Here is a 20,126-nt window from a genome sequence, read left to right on the forward strand (position 1 = left end):
TCGAAATTCTTACACATACAAAAGCATCTTTCTTTTTTTGCTATTATATCGCGCGCTATTAATTTTATTATATTAAAATGTACAATAAAAACAATACATTTTTACAAGAACTTTTTATACAACTTACGTATATCATATCGGAAAATAAAAGTTCGATTATCATATATGTATGTTCTATCTTATAATATGATACTATTATTTTTATTTTTAATTTATGATACATTTGAAAAATAAATATTAATATTATTTTTATTACTTATTTTGTATTAATATTTGTATTAATTGTAATTATTCGTATTAATATCATTATATTACTACCACGAATATGTATATGAAATATAATTTTCAACGATGCGCGTGTTTGTTTTCGCGCGTTTATTTGAAAACGTTTCTTATAAATTTGATTGATCGCGCGCAATACGCTCTTCGTAAAATTGACGCTTATATATCACTAAAGATTTTTATTTTTAATGCATATGAATTAATAACGTGTAATTTAAATAAATTTAATTTCTCGACAGCAAGTTAGCTGTCATCAATCGTCTATTTTCACCAAATGTTCGTTTTCGTCAATCTTCAATCAATTCTTTCATCAATTCTGAAGATCAACGCTAATGAAAATGTATTTTCTAGAAGGCCAAGATGATCATCGATTGTCAAGAAAATTGAATCATTTTTTTGTTCGTCTTCAACCCGACAGTAAGTAATAACATTTCAAATTTCTTTAGGATTCATGTGATTATAAGTAATTCATGAATCATATACTTCATTGTATTGCATGTATTTTATTTAGCAAGAGAATTAGCATTCTAAATTAAGATCTTAAAATTTGAAGCAAGTTTATATGATTTGCTTGTTATAATCGTTTATATTATTTTAAAAATTATCATAGTTTTCGATGTTATATCTTTTTTGTAGGTCGCCCGTTAATTGGACTTCACTAGGACTGGGTATGCACTTAATTCTTTGATAGATTATATGGGTAGTAATACAAGTTGTAATATTTATTATAAATCGTTACTTACATATTATCAAATAACAATAGTTGCACCTGAGAGCTACAATACTAAAATATTGTATTGTTAGTATATGTATTCTCGTTAAAACGATATATATACTTGCTGATGAGTAAGTATATGAGTTTCTTGAGTGTTAACTATTGTATCGCACATTCATTCTCAAATACAAAATAGTAACAAACACTATTAGCATAGATCTTGCATATTGAATCCAATCAACGATTTAACTCTGTAGGCGCAGTAAAATATCAATGCATTTTATGGTATGATGAAAATAACAAATTTTATGAAATTAACAATACATGCTATTAGTATATATAAGAATACATTCTTAAAAAGAAAATAGTAATTAAAACTTACAACACAATATAATGCAAACATTCAATAAAATACAGATACAGTTTCATACATAAATTAAATTTTATAGTTCTTTTTTCGATTGTAAATGTTTTATAGAAGTAGCATTTGCATAATTAACATGCAGTCCTTTATATAACAACTTTATATTTATATTAATTTTGTTTCTATCTTCATGGCCAATCTTAATAGAGGAAAAGTATAATCTTTATATTTATTTATATTGAAGTGCAGTATTTGTCAATTGAACAATATAGTGCTAATAAAATTGTAGATCACTCTACAATTCCACGTGAACACTTTTATTAGTAACTTTTCTTATGTAATAAAATTTATATACCACATATTAAACGTCTCAAAATCTAGGCCTCTGAGCTCTCAGGCGCATGATATCTGTTTTAAATGCATGAGCAATTGTATTGAGAGCACACGTAAAGTTAATATTTAAACACAACGTATAAATTAAAAATGATAATGAAATATTAAAGTAGATATAGTTAAAATATAATTTTTTTAACGGAAAGAAAATTCTTTAAAATTTTGAAACATAATACATTCTTTCAAAAAAGGATTTTCACTTAATTCAGTTGATAATATAATTAAATGATATTAAAAATATCAAGTATACAAGTATATCTCCTGAAATTGTCTGATTTAAAATGTACTTGTATATATAAAATATTTAAAAAAGCACCAAAACAATAATGACAGATCTAATACAATGCACATTAGTAAGACCAATATATTTTTTCATAATAGCTTCATATTGCATATAATGGGATGATCATAATCTCATAAACAAAACAAGGATTACAATTAACGATTAATGCAACAATATTACTTGCACAATCACATATTTTGATTACCATATTTCTATGGTATAAATGGATTTGACGGATTCAAAAGTTCATCATACTTCTCTCTTAAACTTAAAAATAATATGCCACTCACAGCCTATCACAAAGTTGGTGGCTTGAAATATAAATATATAGCTCAATATGAAGATGATACGATGTTAAAGTAAATGAAGTTTTATTCCCGATACATAATATTATAATACAGAAAACATGACAATATAAATTAAGTATTGCGAATATATGCATGTATATATATACATATATATGCAAATAATTGAAAATCTGTTTATTTTTAAAGTTGTATATTGTTATGCCAATCCAGTTAATACAGACATTAAATTTGTAATATTTCAAAATGCTCTGGCATTGTCTTTTTTTAAATATACACTTTGATAGCCTTAACTACATTGACGGTATGCTCACATAATTCTACGTGCGTAGTGTAATGCTACATGTATTCCAATTTTCAAGCGACATACAAACATTCCCTAAAGCACTGATTCGCTTTGAATTGAAGCTAGTTTATGGAATGATTATGCAATGTCATATAGGGCATGTATGAATAATGTAAGATATGTGTGCATAAAACTATCAAAAATGTATAGAAATCCAATACTAATTATAATGTTCATTATTATTTTATTTCATTAAATTTGTCAAAAGTTTGGATTTGGCCAGTATCATTGTCAATATTTTCTTTGATTTTGCATGAAAAGTAAAACTTATTTTTGTATACCAACATTACAGCTTGCATTTTGATTCAGATAAATGTTAAGCAGAGTAGATCGATTTACCTTGAAACTGCTATAACAAATAATCGATTGCTAATGTAAAGCTAATGTTTGAATAAAATGAACTTCACATAGTGCATCTCATTAAAAGCAGCTGGAATGTGCCGTATATGTAAACGACCCAAACATAGGACATCAGTCAATGTTTGGTAAAAACATTGCAGAGCCCTTATAATCGCTTCATATTTATCACTTCAGTTCTCTTAAACCATGTTCTTTATTGAGCACGAACTGAGTACTTCTGATCCTGTAACACATAAAAAATATTTTCTAAATTAAATAAGAAACAATATAGTGTGCTTTGTAATTTTATTATAATAAAACAATTATTAAAAAATATAAGGGGCAAAGGCTTCGTAATATATTAAATTAATAAATAGTCTAGGCAGAATTTAGGTAAAATGATGACCTATGAACTCGTGTAATAAAAATATTTTCACTGAACTTATATAAAAAATGTGTTTTTGGACCTTGTAAACCACCATTTATAGTAATTGATACTATTATGCTTCAAGATCTATTTATGCTATGAAGGTGATTATAGCTGAAAAAAATGCATTGTTTATATTAAACTACTATATGTGCACATCATAATTTTCATAAAAAAAAGCATACAATGAACAAACACAATTTTAAAGTATAATTAATCACTGTACTCAAAAGGATTTGGCTGCATTATTTATAATATATTAAATTTTAAAAGAAGAATTTAGTTTTTAATACAGCGAACATTAAGAACAGTGATTAATAACTCGTATCTACCAAATAAAGTAATAATATCTAACAGATAAGCTCTTCTCATTGGTGTTAAAAAACAGGTCTGCAATACTAGAAAAATAGAAGGAAAATGCGAACAAAACATAAGTAAAAATTGAAAATTTATAACTTGTGCATTAATGAAGAAACAATAAATATCCAATTCTACAAATACGCACCTGTTTTGTAATGCCATGATATCTTTTCTCTGATGTCCAGGCGTCACATATTCCAGTGCAATCCATACCTAAGTTCTGGCCTGCAGTACTCAAATCAAAGCGAAACAAAACAACAACGCAGATATTCCAAAATAGTAGAACAGTGTGGTTAAACACAAATGCGTGCGAGGAAAATTAATGCAAGATTTAGTTATCATAATACAAAAAGTTTTCATACAAGAATTGTTCCTTTGTATAGCTTCATACAAAACAGAAACAAAATGCATGTAACTCAAATATTAATAACACCATTCAGGGTGTAATTATACTTTTCTTTATAACATTCCTACGAATATTAATATGCTCTATTAGAGCCATTAAATATTATACGATGTCAGTCAAGTAACAATTAAATTACTCTGTTAGAAAATAATTTATTTTTTTATTTATTAAAGTATCAAGGCACTACTTTTACTTATTACTCATGTTTGTAAGTGATAAATTAAAGAAAAGTACTAAAAATTAATTTATAATACAGCGTTTCATCCTACCTATAGGAAAGTAAAAAGATAGTATAAGATATTATCATATCGATATCATTCACCAGAACTCGGTATATGGTGTCTCGAATAGATAACAATTGGAAGAAATAATTCTTTTTATGTATTCTCCTGAGATCTTTATAAACTATAGGCAAGACAAATTTTCAACTATATTATCATATGAATGAAAAATATATAGTTAAATTAATAAATTGCACAAAATATTTTCTTTATATTATACACATAAGTTAATATCTTAAATACACGGGAATACAAAAATAATTTCGAGACACCTTATATCACAAGATAGTTAACAAAATACAATTGTGACAATGTCAATAGGTAAAACTCGTAAATGAAATTGCAATGTTATTGTATGAAGATTTAAAAATAGTTTCCTGAAGAATTCGGAGTTTAGGGAAGAACCAACCATTTCCAAATGTAATGGAATACCTAAATTCGAGATTAAGATGAAATTCATCAAAATATAAAATGAATAAATATAAAATTATTTGTAAAAATCCATAAACTTCATTTGGTTCGTATTTTCTAATTTTTATAAATTATCTTTGCTAATCTATACCAAGCTATATAGTTGAGCAAAGCTGTTACTAAAGACTTCTATCTTCACCACATGTGTGTCATTGCACACTACTTTTGGTTTCACAGAGATAATAAGGTTATAATGCGTAACAAATAATTTAATATCTCTTATCGATAGTAAAATTATTCTTAATAGAAGTTAAAAATTAATAGTACATTAAAATAGAACTTCTAAATTTTTCCATTAAGGAAGCATAAGGCGTGAAATGTGACATGTTTAATGTTACTTTTTACGAGAATAAACGGTTCAAATAATTATTGATACTACAAATATTCTCGCGATCGAATACAAGCGTAAAATTTATAGTAATGTATTTCTATAAGACACATAATTTAAAATAATCAAATATATATTATATCATATCAAGCGCCTTCGATTGAAAATATCTTTTTAAAACGTTATTTATGATCTTCTCATATTTACGTTAAAAAAATAAACACAAGGCGTTATCACAGTTAAAGATTGGAAGTGATTAATAACGCTTCATTGTTTTCTACAATGTATATCCGATGTGAACGATGAAAATTGATTGCACTGTATTTTGATAATACATTGCAGATTATAGAAGAAAAGGTACTGACGTTTCTCTTCTCGAAGTTATGCATGTGCGATGAAATTATATTCAATTCCGAGAAGCACAGAGAAACACACGTGTACAGCCAGTTGTACATGTCCCTAAAAAGACAAACTCTACGAGAGACATATATCGCACGATTATAGTATTCTTCAGCATTTTAGAACACAATGTGATAATTGTGTGAAGTTAAAGGATACCTAAAATAAGGATCCCCTTAATATTCAATTGCCCTCCTTTCCTAAGAATATAGATATTCAGCAGTACTTTAAAATCTGCGTACATATAGGGAAAAATCAGTGACAAGCGATACTACAAACGGACAATTATCCTACGTGGAAGAATGAATCCCGAAAGCTTGAAAGATCTTGTTTTTAAAACCGGGTTTGTTAGGACTAGCGTCGTGGTGGCCAGATTGTCCTTCATGTAGCGCCCTTTGCACCAGTGGCAGCGAACCCTGTGATTGTGTGTTGTATCGCCAAATCGTCACAACGGGCCGGATAACGAAAAAAGAACAAAAAGAAAGAAGAAAAGGATAGTAGACAACTAATGGTGTGCTACTACATGCAGTGCAACCGATGATTTAAGTTGTCTTAACACAACCCACCTCGTCGTGTTGTTCGTGTTCGCTATTAGCCAAACTCGATCGTGATCCACGTCTAGTAGTTCCTTTTTCATCTCCTAATATTTGAGCCACCTTAGCTTGTTTCACTAGATCTAATGCCTAAATACAGAAAAAAAAATTTTTTTTTCCTTTTATAGTACGCAAATAAGTAACTATAAGAACTATTTCGACAAAGGAACATTTAAAAGTACAATATTTAAATATAAATGAAGACTTCATAATATTGGTGCATACAAAATTAAAAACTTCATATTTCTAAATAAATTCTTTCTATAAAAATTATATAAATTCAACTTGGAATGAAAAATATCTTTTACTAAACAAACTTTGCTAGTAAATAGTACTTATGATATCTTTTAGATATTAATAAGATATGTATATATATATATATATATATATATATATATATATATATATATATATATATATATATATATATAAATATTAAGAAAGAATATCCCTTGAATAGCTTGCTCACCTGCTGTACATGCTGCGTGTAAAATAAACAGGAACGTTTCATCAACAAATGCAGTTAAAGATTTTATGCTAAATTGTAATAAGAAAATAAATTATAACTCACCTCTTTTCTTGATCTGAAGGCACAGTCTTCAAGAGTTTCTGCAGCCTCATATTTGCCTAGTCTTCTATATAGGGAACTAAGATTTTTCAATGTAGTTGTAACCGTTGGGGAATCGACCTTAGCCGCTTTATGCCAGCCACCGTATTCACCATAAGGAGTATTTTCTTTATTTTTATGTTTATTTTCTTCTCGTTCTTCCGCAACCTTAGATATAAATAGAAAATATTTATCTTTTCCATCGATATAGAAAAGCATGAAAATATTTATGAATGTTGAAAATATTTCTAAATTTCTATACCTGCCAAATAGGTTTGTTATCTTCATCAATAGCACCAAATTCTTTTTCATGTGCCCTAGTCAATACTTGTTTATATAGAATTTCGGCACCCTTATATTTGCCTTGTTTTAAATAACAAGAAGCAAGATTATTTTTCGTTTTGGCTACGTTAGGATCATCTGGACCAAGTTTTGCTTCATATATTTCTAAAGCCCGCTGATAATAACGTTCTACTTCTTCATATTTTCCTTGATTTTGACATAATAATGCAAGATTGTTTAATTGTTTAGCTACGTCTGGATGTTCAAATCCAAGAACCTTTTCTCGAATTGCAAGGGCTCTCTTACACAATGGTTCTGCTTCATTATATTTTCCTCGCTTTCCATATAAAACTGCAAGGTTATTTAAGGTTGCTGCAACTGCAGGGTGATTTTCACCAAGTGTCTTCTCCCTTATAGCTAAAGCATCGTTTAAAAGGTTAGCTGCTTCCTTATATTTATTTTGATCTCGATATACCAATGCCAAGATATTTAACATTGTTGCGACATCAGGATGATCATGACCGGAAGTTTTCTCCAAATCTTCCAATGCTTGTTTGCATAAAGGTACAGCTACTTCATAACGTCCCTGACTCGCGTATTGTATTACCAAATTGTGCAGAGTACGCAAACGTGCTGGTATTTCATATCCAGCATTGACTTGCTGTGCGAATTGTGATGGCGGTGTAGGTGATATTGCTATAGACATCAACGTGAAATTTTATTAAACAAAGCAAACAAACAGGCTCGTACAATCGTAATATAAAAAAGAAAAAGAATACATACACTTACTATTTCGGTCATCAGCATCATCATCAGGAAACAAATCAACTACGGGATCATCTTTTGGCCTATCTTTAGCATTTTCATCATCTGCAGAAGGATCAGGATCATATTGTCTCATACTGGTCATAAATTCCAAATGTTTCTTTTCCTCTTCCAGTTGAGCAACCTATGAAATGAAATTGATTCGATATGACGCTTATCTCTTATAGATATTCTTATCTCTTACACTTATCTTTTATAGATATATTATAGACATTTACATATATTTAAAAACTTACCGCTTGTTCACTAGCTTGTAATTTTTGTTGTGTTCCTGCCAATTCGTCTCTCAGCCACGCATTCTCTTGACACAATCTTCTAACTTGAGTTCTAAGTTTTTGTTTCTCTGCTTCTACCATTTGCAGATGACTCGCTAATGCCATCATCACTTGAGCTTCTCCTAAACCCAATTCTATCATTTCGATGTTCTTCGATAACAGATTGGCTTTATCTCGTGCAGCTGGTGCATCCTGCGATTGTAATCCCTGTAATAGACCACTGTGTTCTACACGGAGAGCCTCCAATCCCTGGGCCACTGTACGTGCCCCAGCTATTATTTCTTCCTGCGTCATGGCCGTCATCCTGCCAATAGTTTCTATTTTTTTGCTGTAAATATAAATGAACATTCTAATATAAAAGAAATACACATACTCTGTTAAACATAGAAAATACTATGCAAAGATCGAAAGAAGTTTTAATTAATTTAACACAAACAATATTGAATTATGTTTAATTCAGCAATTGTTCAGCAATTACAATTCAATATAACACTTTTTCAAAATTATCACAATGTGGTACATAAAAAAGCAAAGATCTTAAAGAAATATATACACTACATCAAATTTTGACTCATTCTACAAATAAATCGACGGACGTCCTTTACTGAGGAGACGACATTGTGTGATTAAGCTACCACGCACAAAAACAGGTTCGGTCGAGGTAAACGCTTCTTTTACGTGCCGGTAATTAACCGTATTTAAAAATAGGAAACCGCAAGTATTTTTGATCGGTGTAAAGAAAAGAAAGTATGAGAAAATTAAAAAAAAAAGAAACAATCAGAATCAAAAATAGAAAAAGAAAGAGAGAAAGAGAGAAAGAGGAAGAGAAAGACAGAACGAAATATCGAAGGAAAGACAGAGAAGACAAAGGCAGAGTGACAGAGAGCGCAGTAGACCTCGTCGTAGTTTGCGAGTCCAGCGAAGGACAATCATCGTTCGGAAGGTCGAAACGTTAAGGGAAAAGGAATTATGAAAAATTTCAAAATGTCAAACGATTTGTACCTCGAAATGGGATGTTATCGTACTAAGATGATAACCGAAGTGTCTTGGTAAAAGTACGATTATAAGAAAAATAATCTAGATAGGAACTTACCCCATGTCAGGGCCGCGCGTTAAAGCTACGGAAATCAATGGCTCAATACTTCCACGCAAGCGCAACATCTCCGCTGCCTTGCACTTATGCGACGCAGTATACACAGATATATGAACATGTATACGTACATACATCTATGTATCTATACATTACATACACATACATACATCATCATACACATACACGCACGCACGCACACTCACACACACACGCAGAGTAGAGACAGAAAGGAGACATAAAAGAGCTAGGAAAGCATAGGAAAAAAAGAAAAGAGAAAGAGAAATAGGCCTCGTATTATATCGAAGAGAAAATTCCAAATGAAACTGAGAAAAAGACAGAGAGAGAGAGAGAGAGAGAGAGAGAAAATAGAGAGATCAATTCACGAGTCGGCACGAGTAATCGATAGGAAAAACGAGACGTATTATACATACAAGGAATAGATGAATGTCTTCTGCTGGTAGCAACGTAAGGTCAGTTTTCGTTGGTTTATACCTGTTGTATAAACCTTGACCTCACGCAATTTCTTCTTTGACATTACTTAATATGGCAGGATAATACATATTTTCCAGAAATGAAAATCGATTATGTAACATGTCAGGAAGAAAGGTTTTGATAAAATCGATCGAAAGTAGTCGTTTGTTGAAGACTTAGGTGCTTATTTAAAAAAAAAAAAAAAAAAAAAAAAAAAAAAAAAAAGAGAGAGAAAAAAAGAGAAAGAAAAAAAAAAGTCTCTCTCCTGTCTCGTCTAATAAACAACAAGAGATTATGCTTTCGTAAAAATTCCGTGGCTATTTTACACCAGACATGTGAGAAAAATAAAAAGAAAGAGACAGAGACATTGAGAAAGGGAAAGAGAGAGAGAAAGAGAGAGAGAAACGGAAAGTGCTTTTTACTCACGAAAGGGTTTACCTTTCATTGAAAAAAGTACCGTCAAAACGCGACAATTCGACGAAAAGTCAGCGTCCGTTAATAAAACGAAAGAGAGATTAAAAATGGCTGTCTGGTAATGAGTTCGCATTGAAAGATCTCTCTCCTCGTTAGATATCCCGTTTCTTTTTAAACTGCTTTTCTTGTGCATTCACCCAAAACGTGTTTGGGACGCGTGAAAATCAAGATATTAATATCTAGCCGTAAAAATTTATTCGATCTAGAATATGAAAAGATGTTTTAAAAAAGAATTTTTTAAAAGATATAAAATACTGATTAAATCGATAGTCTTTTTCCTTTTTCTTACCCTGTCCTCCTCCCCGTCTATAATATATTAAGGAAAATTAAAAATAATATTCGTATGTTTGTTCGATCATCATCATGATTTGAGTAAATCCTAAAACTCTGATTTTAATTCTACTTTAATAATTAAATAATATATATATAGTTTATTATTATATAATATAGTTTATTATTATATAATATAGTTTATTATTATATAATATAGTTTATTATTAAATAATATAGTTTATTATTACGAATTTTGGACAGCTTGATTAAATTTCTTATAGAAATAAAGGGGGAAAACAAAAAAATAAATAAATAAATAATACGATTGCATCAAACTGCGCAAAGGTTATTTCCTCGCGTGTTTCGCTGTTGTAACTGATCGGCCTTTTCTAATCCTATCATTTTTCATTGTTTCCATTTCACTTCTTTTAAACACTTCTTACGATATATTATATAAATATATCAAGTTTTATTAAATAAGAATAATTACAATTATACCGTAAGATATACGTAATTTTTTCATTTTAATCTCTTTAACTTTAATCAATTTATTTTCTTCTTTTCTATTCTTTTTTTAACTATTTTTAAGAATAGAGAAGAATATTCCTCGTAATAACGATTTAACGATTAAACAGAGATTTAAATGGAAGCTATTTTAAATCTTTTTCAATCTGCTTTAACTCGAACGACGAATGTTGGCGCTGCATCAGCGCTGCATCACCTTTTGATCCTATGGATCCGAGACTTTGTTCGTAATAAAAAAAAAAAAGATATATTACAATCTTTCATATACTTTCTCATTTATGTTATAACCCGTCAGTTAAATCCTTTTATAACTTAATTCTATTGAAATCTCTGACGAACATTAGAGGAGAAAGTGTGATAAAATTTGATATCTTTTGTTTTACATTTTTAGTTAGACTCAACGGATACTATATATCGTCATTGGGATTCATCCATCCTACCGGCTTTCTCTTCCCAGACGAGGACGCTACACGGTTGGCAGGGAAACGTAGTGAATCCGCATGATACCGACCACCGACATGGTGTTTCCTTTCATCGTCTTCTCTACGAAATACGGGACGCATTCCAACGTAAGGAAACACGAGTGAGAACGAACGAACGAACGAACGGACGAACGGACGAACGAACGAACGAACGAACGAACGAACGGATGGACGGACGGACGGACGGACGGATGACGACAGTGAAATTGAATGAAAAAATAAGAACAAATAAATAAATAAATGAATGAATATATACATATATGTATATATATATATATATATATATATATATATATATATGTATATATATATATTACATATGCATTTTTTTTAATATAGAAAAGAGATACATATTTTGTTGCTTATAGTTTATATTAATGAAAATATAAAATTTTGTAATAAAATATTTTTAATATGCCGTTCTAAAAAATGTTGAGCTATGCTCAACAAAGAAATGCAAAAGGTTAATGTGTGTGTGTGTGTGTGTGTGTGTGTAAAAAGGAGAACTTAATAAAATGAAATATTCCAAAAGAATATACAATCAAAAACAAAAGGACTAGTTAAAGAAAACGATCTACTCACATTCTATAAGCGTTCAGCGTTTTTGACATATGTGTTCTACCCATCGGTAATGTCGGATTCTCTTCGGACCTTACCTATTCGTTGGTATAAAAAAGATAGATTTTTTTTTGTCTGTAACAATCGGATTCTGTTCTTCGTTATTCTCGCAAAGAAGAAGAAGAAGAAGGTGTAGAAGTAGCAGAAGAAGTAGTAGAATGATCACGAATAACGATGAAAGATATTGTCACCATCGAACCTTTCAATCTATTATTAATTTAACGATTACGTTTAAATTATATTAAAACCATTAAATAATATTTATCGTTAGAACATAGAAAAATATATATTATATTACTATATGTTTATATATTATGTTTTTATCCGTGTTTTCCCATGGTATCTTTTATCACGGGATTGGACTTTACCGTCCGCGCGATCTCGCGTTTAAGTTCTCACTGAGGGTTAAGCTTTGGCTTCCCACCCTCTTTCTCTTCGTTCAAGGGGATGGATAAGAGAAATACGCTTGCGCGATATCCCTTCTCATAGTCGACTTCCTATAGGCTGGGTTACACGCAATCTAACGTTCCTGCAACCTTCGAGAGGGTGCAACGATATGAATGGCCTACCGGTTTTGTACAAAACAGAATATACCGCCTTTTTCCTGTCCTTTGGTAAGAATCAACTTGGGGATGTGACAATGAAAACGTTACTTGGTCAGTGGGAAGCTTTCCAAAGGTAAAGGGCAATCATTGAGGGGATTAGAGGGACATACGTCTTATATACAATCCTTCTTTTTCTCACATACTTTTCTCAACAGGGTGATCATTCTGAAGAATTCAAAAATTTTTTTTATGATACGTCATTTTACATTAACAAATTTATTAGTAATATTATAATTATTCGATTCTGAAAACATTGTATTGGATTGGTTAATAAGTAATGTGTCGGAATTTTTACTATTTTATATCTAAATAAAGAAATACTGTATTCGAAGAAAGAAAAAAATAGAAAAATATATTAAAATATATTAAAAAATTCTGATATTTCTTATTGGCCAACCTAATAATATAATCGAAAAAACTCAGTATTCTTCAATGTAATATAAAAAATCGATATAATAGAAAAGAAAATATTAGTTTTATGATATGATGAAAAAATGTCACGGTTATTATATTTGACGACGAAAATCGAAACGGCTTCACGATTTTCAAAATAATATAATCAGGAGACTCATAATTCAAAAATCTTTCAAAACTTCTATTGTAAGATTAAGTTATTAGATTCTGAAAATTATCATGAGCAAATTCCGATATTCTCGTGTAACTGATGTGTGTCTATGTATATATTAATGAGAGATATAGTAATCGATACAATAGAAAACAAATTGAAGTAATCGATGAATGGCCTCACGTTTCTGACAACATTAATCTGAAATTGATACTGACGTCATGATATTGATTAAAGCTCAACCAACTCTCTTCCATCATGCGAAAATATATCTTACCTAAAATCCTATAGCCATTCTAATCTCTCTCCTCTCTCTCCTCTCTCTCTCTCTCTCTCACACACACACACACACACACATGCACTCTTTAATCTCTTTATTCGATCGACATAGAATGTGTTCACCTTTGCTACGTTTTCGTAAACTGAATATGAGATTTCACTTTGAAACGTATATTCGTATAATAAACGTATAAAAAAAAAAAAAAAAAAGAAAAAAGAAAAAAGAAAAAAGAAAATAAAAAGAAAAAAAAAGAGAATTTAATTGTTCCTTAATGTGAAAGAGAAACAATGATAATTTAAATAAAAAAAGGATCAATAAATCGGATCATTACATTAAAAATAATATTTTTTTTCTCGCGAGGAAACTCATGCTATTTTCATATAACACATCAGTCCTACTTCGACGCTCGGCTGACTATGTTTAATGTTCGGTTTCTATCTTCGACCGTGCTAATTGGAAAGCACTTTGTACTTGAGTGAGTTCTTCCGAGTTTACCGGAGAATAACCCTTACAATCCACTTTATAAAATCAAACGAGAGAGCGCGACTCGTCGTTTTTGTGCCAAGTTAACAAGGAAGAAGAAATTAAACTTGATCGAACGTATCTCACGATAAGAAAAAAAAAAAACAAAAAAAAAAAAAAAAAAAAAAAAAAAAAAAAAAAAAAAAAAAAAAAAAAAACAAAAAAATGTATAGATGGAAACAAAAGTAAAAGCAAAAGCAAAAAATAGAAAGAAAACATATTAAATTATGTTAATCGCATTCTAAACATTAGACAACGTTGAGGCCTTTAAAAAAAAAAAAAAAAAAAAAAAAAAAAAAAATATCTTTCATTTTCATTCCTGAAACTTTATGCAATGATTAATATTATGATCACGGTGAAAATGTAGTATCTTTAGCTGTGAAAAATTCAAGAACGGATCGTTTTCGCAATCCTTCAAGCAACGAGGGAGATCCAGTCGTCTGGTGTAGTCGATGAGTCATGGCATGACTTACTCGATGCATTGAGAATGATATGCCATGTGCTGTGCTCGCATGTTAGAAACTAAGAACCTTACTGCCTTGTACTATTAGTGTGCAAACTCAGTTTCTCGAATTTAGCACTCGAGAATTTCGCGACACGATTTACCGAGAAAGATGGGAGAGACTAGCAACATCTTCATATATATATATATATATATATACATACATACATACATACATACATACATATATACATACATACATATATACATACATACATATATACATACATATATATATATATATATACATATACAAACTATGTATATTTTACATTTTAAAACTGACTTTATTTCTGCAAGGTTTTAGATTTTTTTTCAAGTACCGAACCAACCCAATCCGACCTCATTTTTCGAACAATCCACTACGAGTATAGAGTTATAGTAAAATGGACGCTTACGTCACGATCAAAAGAGTGCATTACGTTATTTATCTCTACGAGACACATTGGCAATTTATTGGTCTTAGTTTCAATGATTAATCGAGGGTTGCTCTTTTTTTCTTCTTTTTGTACAATATACACACTATGATTTATATTCATTATTTTCTTTTCATCTTCTCCATTTTTTTTTTTTTTTTTTTTTTTGTTAATAATAATGAATAATTCGCAAAGAACTTGCCAAATATGTATTTTATATATCTATGTACATATATATGTATATTGTTTCATGGACAAATATCTTATGACTAATATTATAATTTATAAGTTGAATAGAATTTATTGCATATATATATATATATATATATATATATATATATATATATGATCCTTAGATGGGGTGAAAGTTAGTAATCGATGTAAAACTATATTAATAAATACATTCACGCCTCATTTAAATTCATCATATGATACTATTGTGATACGTTTATCTTATTACATTTATGTCCATCGCTTCTTTATTAAACCGTTAATTTAATCCTTTTACCATAGAAGAATTGTCCACAGTTAACTTTATCAGTTAACATCCGATAACTTCTTGTATTATGTAAATTATTGATTTTTTATTTGAGCTATATCAAATTAATATAAAATCAATTAATTATAAATGAATATGTCAGGTGAAAAGGTCAATGTGCTTTCCATAATGCTTTTTATTCATACAGAACTTTGTCTGTCGAACTATAGTCATCTACGCTAAGAGATAAAATTATTTTTCAATAATTCTTCATTAAATCCCAAAGAATTATGTTTATAAAATTTATACTTTTATGAAAAGTATAAATTTTTAATTCGATCATCATTACTGGCAAATGATAAGTTATCTTTTAAAAATTATTGTTATTATTATAAACTGCGAACAAGATCCATCTCTTTTTTTTTTTTTTTCTTTTTATAATAAACAATTAAACGATATTATAAATCATTAAAAGACATCGTCATATAACAGATGAACGACATAGATATATACATAGGTGTAAGAATACGATGGTATGCCGTTCGTAAAACTCTTACGAAAGGAAAGTATTGCCGGCAGGTTAGCAGCACCACCACTCTACGAGAGAAGAAACGAAGATCATCAAGTCGTGGTGGTCATGGTACATGATTTTCCGTCAATAGTGCTACAGAAATATATAACAAGGTGTAACGAACGAAAAGTATTAACTTCCGGTTACACCTGTGTACGTTTAGAAAAGGCGTGGCTATGGTTTATAGTCGCAAAAAGTTTATTGTCAAAAATGTATATGCTTAAAAAAAAAAAAGAAAAAAAAAAAGAAAAAAGAAAAAAGAAAAAAAAATAATAATAATGATAATGATACTCGAAAAGCACATTAAAAACGATAAGACTAAGGGGAAAAGAAAAGTATATAAACACTCACAGAACGAAGACACATACGTATATGTACATATACACTGAACTTACTCTTGAGAACGGTCCATGCAGGAATCCTCCTCCACTCTCAATGTATCATCCCACTATTGTAGAGAATATCACGATCCCTTCGTTGTTTTCTTTTTTCTTTTTCTTTCTTTCTTTTCTTTTCTTTTTTTCTTTTCTTTTCCTATCGTTTTTTCTTTCCTTTTTTTTTTTTTTTTTTTTTTTTGTTCGATCTCTTTCAACGACGTATCGATGAACTTAGAGATTTTTTTAGAACGTTAAACGTTCGAGTTAAAGATTTAGATTATCCAAAGTTTTTTTTCCGTTCGCTCTTCGGTAAAGAAGAATTGTTACTGGTGGTACACAACGACGAACGTAGACACAGAAATAAAATTAATTCCATTCGCCTGGTCGCGATATCAACGTGAATATTAGACAATAGCTATTAACACAAGGATAATACTGTCTACGTATCTTCTTTTTTTTTCTTTCTTTTCTTTTCTTTTTTTGTTACCTGAAAACCGTATCGAAACGGTCGAAAGCGCAAGAGAAAAGTTCCATAGAGATTTCGACTCGACACGGTTCGCAGGTTTAAGATTGACTAAGATGGCGAGTTTCTCGTTATAGTCGAACGTGGACGATGATGATCACATATTTAGTTACACCGTTCTATAGAGTTGCATTACGAATTAACGTAACTATATTTTAGAATTCACTGTTAATTAGTCACTATCAAATGATTAACGTTAAGTTGTCTCTTGAAGATTTTAGAATGAACTTTCGGATAACACGATTGTCCGCCAATCGTAAGAATTTATAACTAGAACAACGATAAGCGACCACAGCGCTTAGTCACTACATAAACCATAATACAAAGATCAAAATTGATACGTAGAAATATTTTCTTAACCGGCATTCTCCTTCCAATGTGATTTTTGTGCGATGACTATTATTGTTATTATTATTATTATTCCTCCAATCAGTAAGTGAAAGCGTAATTAACTATTTAAATGATACGTCGATTTCTAGCGATATTATTTTTAGTAAGTTTGATAAACTGTAACGTCGTCATTGGCCATTATGTTATTTCATTAACCAATTGAAATCATATGAAAATATTGTCAAGTGCGATATTATTGAAAACAGATGTATTTAATAATACTAGATACAAGTATCAATTGCAAGCGTTAATTATGTTTTAAAAAGTGAAAGTTGTTCGATTAAAATAAGCTTATTTTGTTTTATAAGATTATATTTATAATAATTAATACATTATAGACGTTGCAGTGCATAAGCTTGGGAGACGTGGATTATTAAAATGAAACAATTAAAGAAAGATGATTGCAATAAACGATATTTATTTGAATAATTATTATCAGAATAGTAAATCGATACAATAGAGAACGCTTTTAGCAGGCCAACTTTTTTTTCTTTTTTTTTTCTTTTTTTTTTTTTTTTCTCAATAATGATTAAAAACTATAAATGTTTCCATTCTGAAAGTAATGCATATATTAAATTGTAAGAGCATCCCGCCGATCTCATGGAATAATAATTAGACGTAATGACATAATAATCAGTATAATCAAAGGATAAATAAAAAAAAAAAAAAAAAAAAGAGAAAAGAAATTACTGTTATATAGATAAATGTTAAACTTTAAAATAGATAAAATTTCTTTAGATATAATGGCATTGTAACTGTTTGTTTGGCCTAAATTAAGAAAATTCTATACAGGATCTGACATTGCATTGAATCGCGACTCTTTGTATCCTACAGAAAATGATTATTCATATCAGACATATACTCTTTTTTTTCACACTCTCATGTCCGACAACAAAGCATATTTTCCTTTTTAAATGGCATCGATATCGAAATCACCCTCTTCGTCAGAATCATTTTCAACAGGTTTCGTTGAAGCAGGTGGTGATTGCTGCGGTTTAAATGACTGTTTTGCACGATCATCGTATTCAATCTGAGAAATAAATAAATCATTCGTAATCGAAGTACAGTTACGAAAAAAATAATATATATCATCGTTAATATCAATCACCTCTAAATCGTCGTCTTCCTCATCAGATTCTGATTCCTCTTCTTCAGCTTCTTTTAACCACGTTAAAAACGGAGCTGCTTTATCGTGTATTTCTTGGGATAAGTCTTTCGACACATATTTTTTGCTAACTTTGCTTGACCATTCCAACAAAGCTTTCTCTTCTAATATATCGGCATCATAGAAAAGCTAAAAAGTAAACGATAAAACTGTATTAATTGAGGTTATCATTTTTTACGTGATAATACAAACTTTTTTTTAGACATATCTTAAATCTTCTCTGATCTAACATCATTTAATTGGATAAAATAAATCAAAAAGAGATAACGATTTTCAAAATGTACAATATATATACCGAAGGAAAAAAAAAAAAAAAAGAAAGAAAGAAAAAGAAAAGAAAAAAGAAGAAAAAAAGAAAAGTATCGTTTTTAAAAGAATTATTAATAGTATTAAATATGGTTTTTGATAGGAACGTTAATCAATTTAAATTAAATAATACCTTCAGAATACCAGGAACTTTTGGCATCAGAGCATCTTTGTGCAGAGCTATCACTTGCTCGATTCCTCTGATCAAATACTTCTGCGCTTTAATATCATCATGGGTAAAACGAAGTAGCAATACACGGTACTTCTTGGCCTGAGAAGCGATCGACTGATCGAAAAGTAATTCTGCCAGAATTAAAGGTGCTTTAGTTTTGATCTCTAAGCGTTCAGCTTCTGTAATTAATTCTTTATGATTATCCAATTGTCCAGCATCGCGACGACATTTAACTAGTTTGTAAAACATATCCATTCTTTCTTTTTCAGTCTTATCAAGATCATCGCTAATCGTCATCCCCTTTGCCCCATCAGTCAAATCTTGAAGACGAGCTCTAACCGCTTCCTCCGATACATCGACGGCCCACTTATCATCGTCTTGTTCGTTATCAGCAATCTTTTCCGGAACCTCAACCACGATGTCCGTAGAATTGGTCTCGTTTTCCGGAGATCCTGATCGATCACCATTGGTAGTAGCAGCGGTTTCGCCATTGGTACGTTTCGAACGTTTCCCACGTTTCCCTTCAGTGAGCGAGCTGCCTTGGACCGCGGGATTCAAACTGGGCGGATTTTTCAAGATGTAAGTGTTAAGTTTATGATTGCTTTCGAGTAAGCCGTGATGACCGCAGGCTTTGCATCTTTGCGAGATGGTTCCCTTTTTGGAACTGACCATCAGTTCGGTTTCCGGATTGTCGCAAGCTGGACAGAGTACATATTTTCTGATGAATCCGTCTAACAGATCTTGCAGTTTGGTAGCATCATGAGAGCCGTTTACTATGAATCTTTCATTTTTAAAATCGAATTGAGTTTGCGCGCCAAGTTCGCATCCAAAGTATTTGGTCGGATAAGTAGCAGGTCTTCCAATAGCTTTGGCAACGTCGACCATGTTGACCACGACGGTTTTTATGCCATTACCTTTACCCTCGACTTTGGCTTGAATTCGGGGCATTTTATAACGATAAAACGCATCACTGACGTTACGATTAACGTTAACGCTCCCCATTCTGATAGATGTTCTGTTTTCCTGTGCAGTAAAAG

General features: G+C 30.4%; 2 protein-coding genes and 1 long non-coding RNA gene across 15 annotated transcripts; 1 reads left to right on the plus strand and 2 right to left on the minus strand.

Moving 5' to 3' along the window:
- Window positions 1-311: 311 nt before the first annotated feature.
- LOC124953669 lies at window positions 312-11,819 on the plus strand. Its single transcript, XR_007102285.1, has 3 exons — window positions 312-699; window positions 919-950; window positions 11,509-11,819. It is a non-coding gene; the product is annotated as an uncharacterized LOC124953669 (long non-coding RNA).
- Window positions 980-16,691, minus strand: LOC124953660 (kinesin light chain). 13 transcript variants are annotated; one of them, XM_047505374.1, is made up of 10 exons: window positions 12,516-12,959; window positions 12,182-12,424; window positions 8,243-8,609; window positions 7,965-8,130; window positions 7,162-7,877; window positions 6,864-7,067; window positions 6,762-6,773; window positions 6,266-6,382; window positions 5,994-6,115; window positions 980-3,271 (listed from the first exon to the last, which is right to left on the minus strand). In XM_047505374.1, exons 2-10 carry the CDS (start codon window positions 12,223-12,225, stop codon window positions 3,214-3,216), a joined length of 1,806 nt encoding a protein of 601 aa, XP_047361330.1. In that variant the 5' UTR covers window positions 12,226-12,424; window positions 12,516-12,959; the 3' UTR covers window positions 980-3,213. The 13 variants fall into 13 exon arrangements, 11 of the variants coding, with proteins under 11 accessions (XP_047361330.1, XP_047361333.1, XP_047361331.1 ...); XR_007102283.1 differs by having other exon boundaries at window positions 3,960-6,115; window positions 12,182-12,956; XR_007102282.1 differs by lacking the exons at window positions 12,182-12,424; window positions 12,516-12,959 and adding an exon at window positions 9,375-9,399 and having other exon boundaries at window positions 3,960-6,115.
- LOC124953662 (eukaryotic translation initiation factor 5) lies at window positions 16,552-20,092 on the minus strand. Its single transcript, XM_047505384.1, has 3 exons — window positions 19,051-20,092; window positions 18,555-18,740; window positions 16,552-18,476 (listed from the first exon to the last, which is right to left on the minus strand). Exons 1-3 carry the CDS (start codon window positions 20,089-20,091, stop codon window positions 18,357-18,359), a joined length of 1,347 nt encoding a protein of 448 aa, XP_047361340.1. The 5' UTR covers window position 20,092; the 3' UTR covers window positions 16,552-18,356.
- Window positions 20,093-20,126: the final 34 nt, after the last annotated feature.

The sequence above is a fragment of the Vespa velutina genome, chromosome 13 (genome assembly GCF_912470025.1).
Source record: "Vespa velutina chromosome 13, iVesVel2.1, whole genome shotgun sequence".
NCBI lineage: Eukaryota > Metazoa > Arthropoda > Insecta > Hymenoptera > Vespidae > Vespa > Vespa velutina.

What these genes read in the sequence shown, in the direction of transcription:
- LOC124953662 (XM_047505384.1), bottom strand. Translation starts at nt 20,091, where the DNA reads ATGGGGAGCGTTAACGTTAATCGTAACGTCAGTGATGCGTTTTATCGT. An exon ending in AAGTTCCTGGTATTCTGAAG is followed by an intron (nt 18,741 to 19,050) that starts GTATTATTTAAT and finishes TTTACTTTTTAG; the next exon opens with CTTTTCTATGATGCCGATAT. An exon ending in AGGAAGACGACGATTTAGAG is followed by an intron (nt 18,477 to 18,554) that starts GTGATTGATATT and finishes TTTATTTCTCAG; the next exon opens with ATTGAATACGATGATCGTGC.
- LOC124953660 (XM_047505369.1), bottom strand. Translation starts at nt 9,508, where the DNA reads ATGTATGTACGTATACATGTTCATATATCTGTGTATACTGCGTCGCAT. An exon ending in ACGCGCGGCCCTGACATGGG is followed by an intron (nt 8,610 to 9,374) that starts GTAAGTTCCTAT and finishes TTATATTTACAG; the next exon opens with CAAAAAAATAGAAACTATTG. An exon ending in AACACGAACAACACGACGAG is followed by an intron (nt 6,116 to 6,265) that starts GTGGGTTGTGTT and finishes ACACAATCACAG; the next exon opens with GGTTCGCTGCCACTGGTGCA.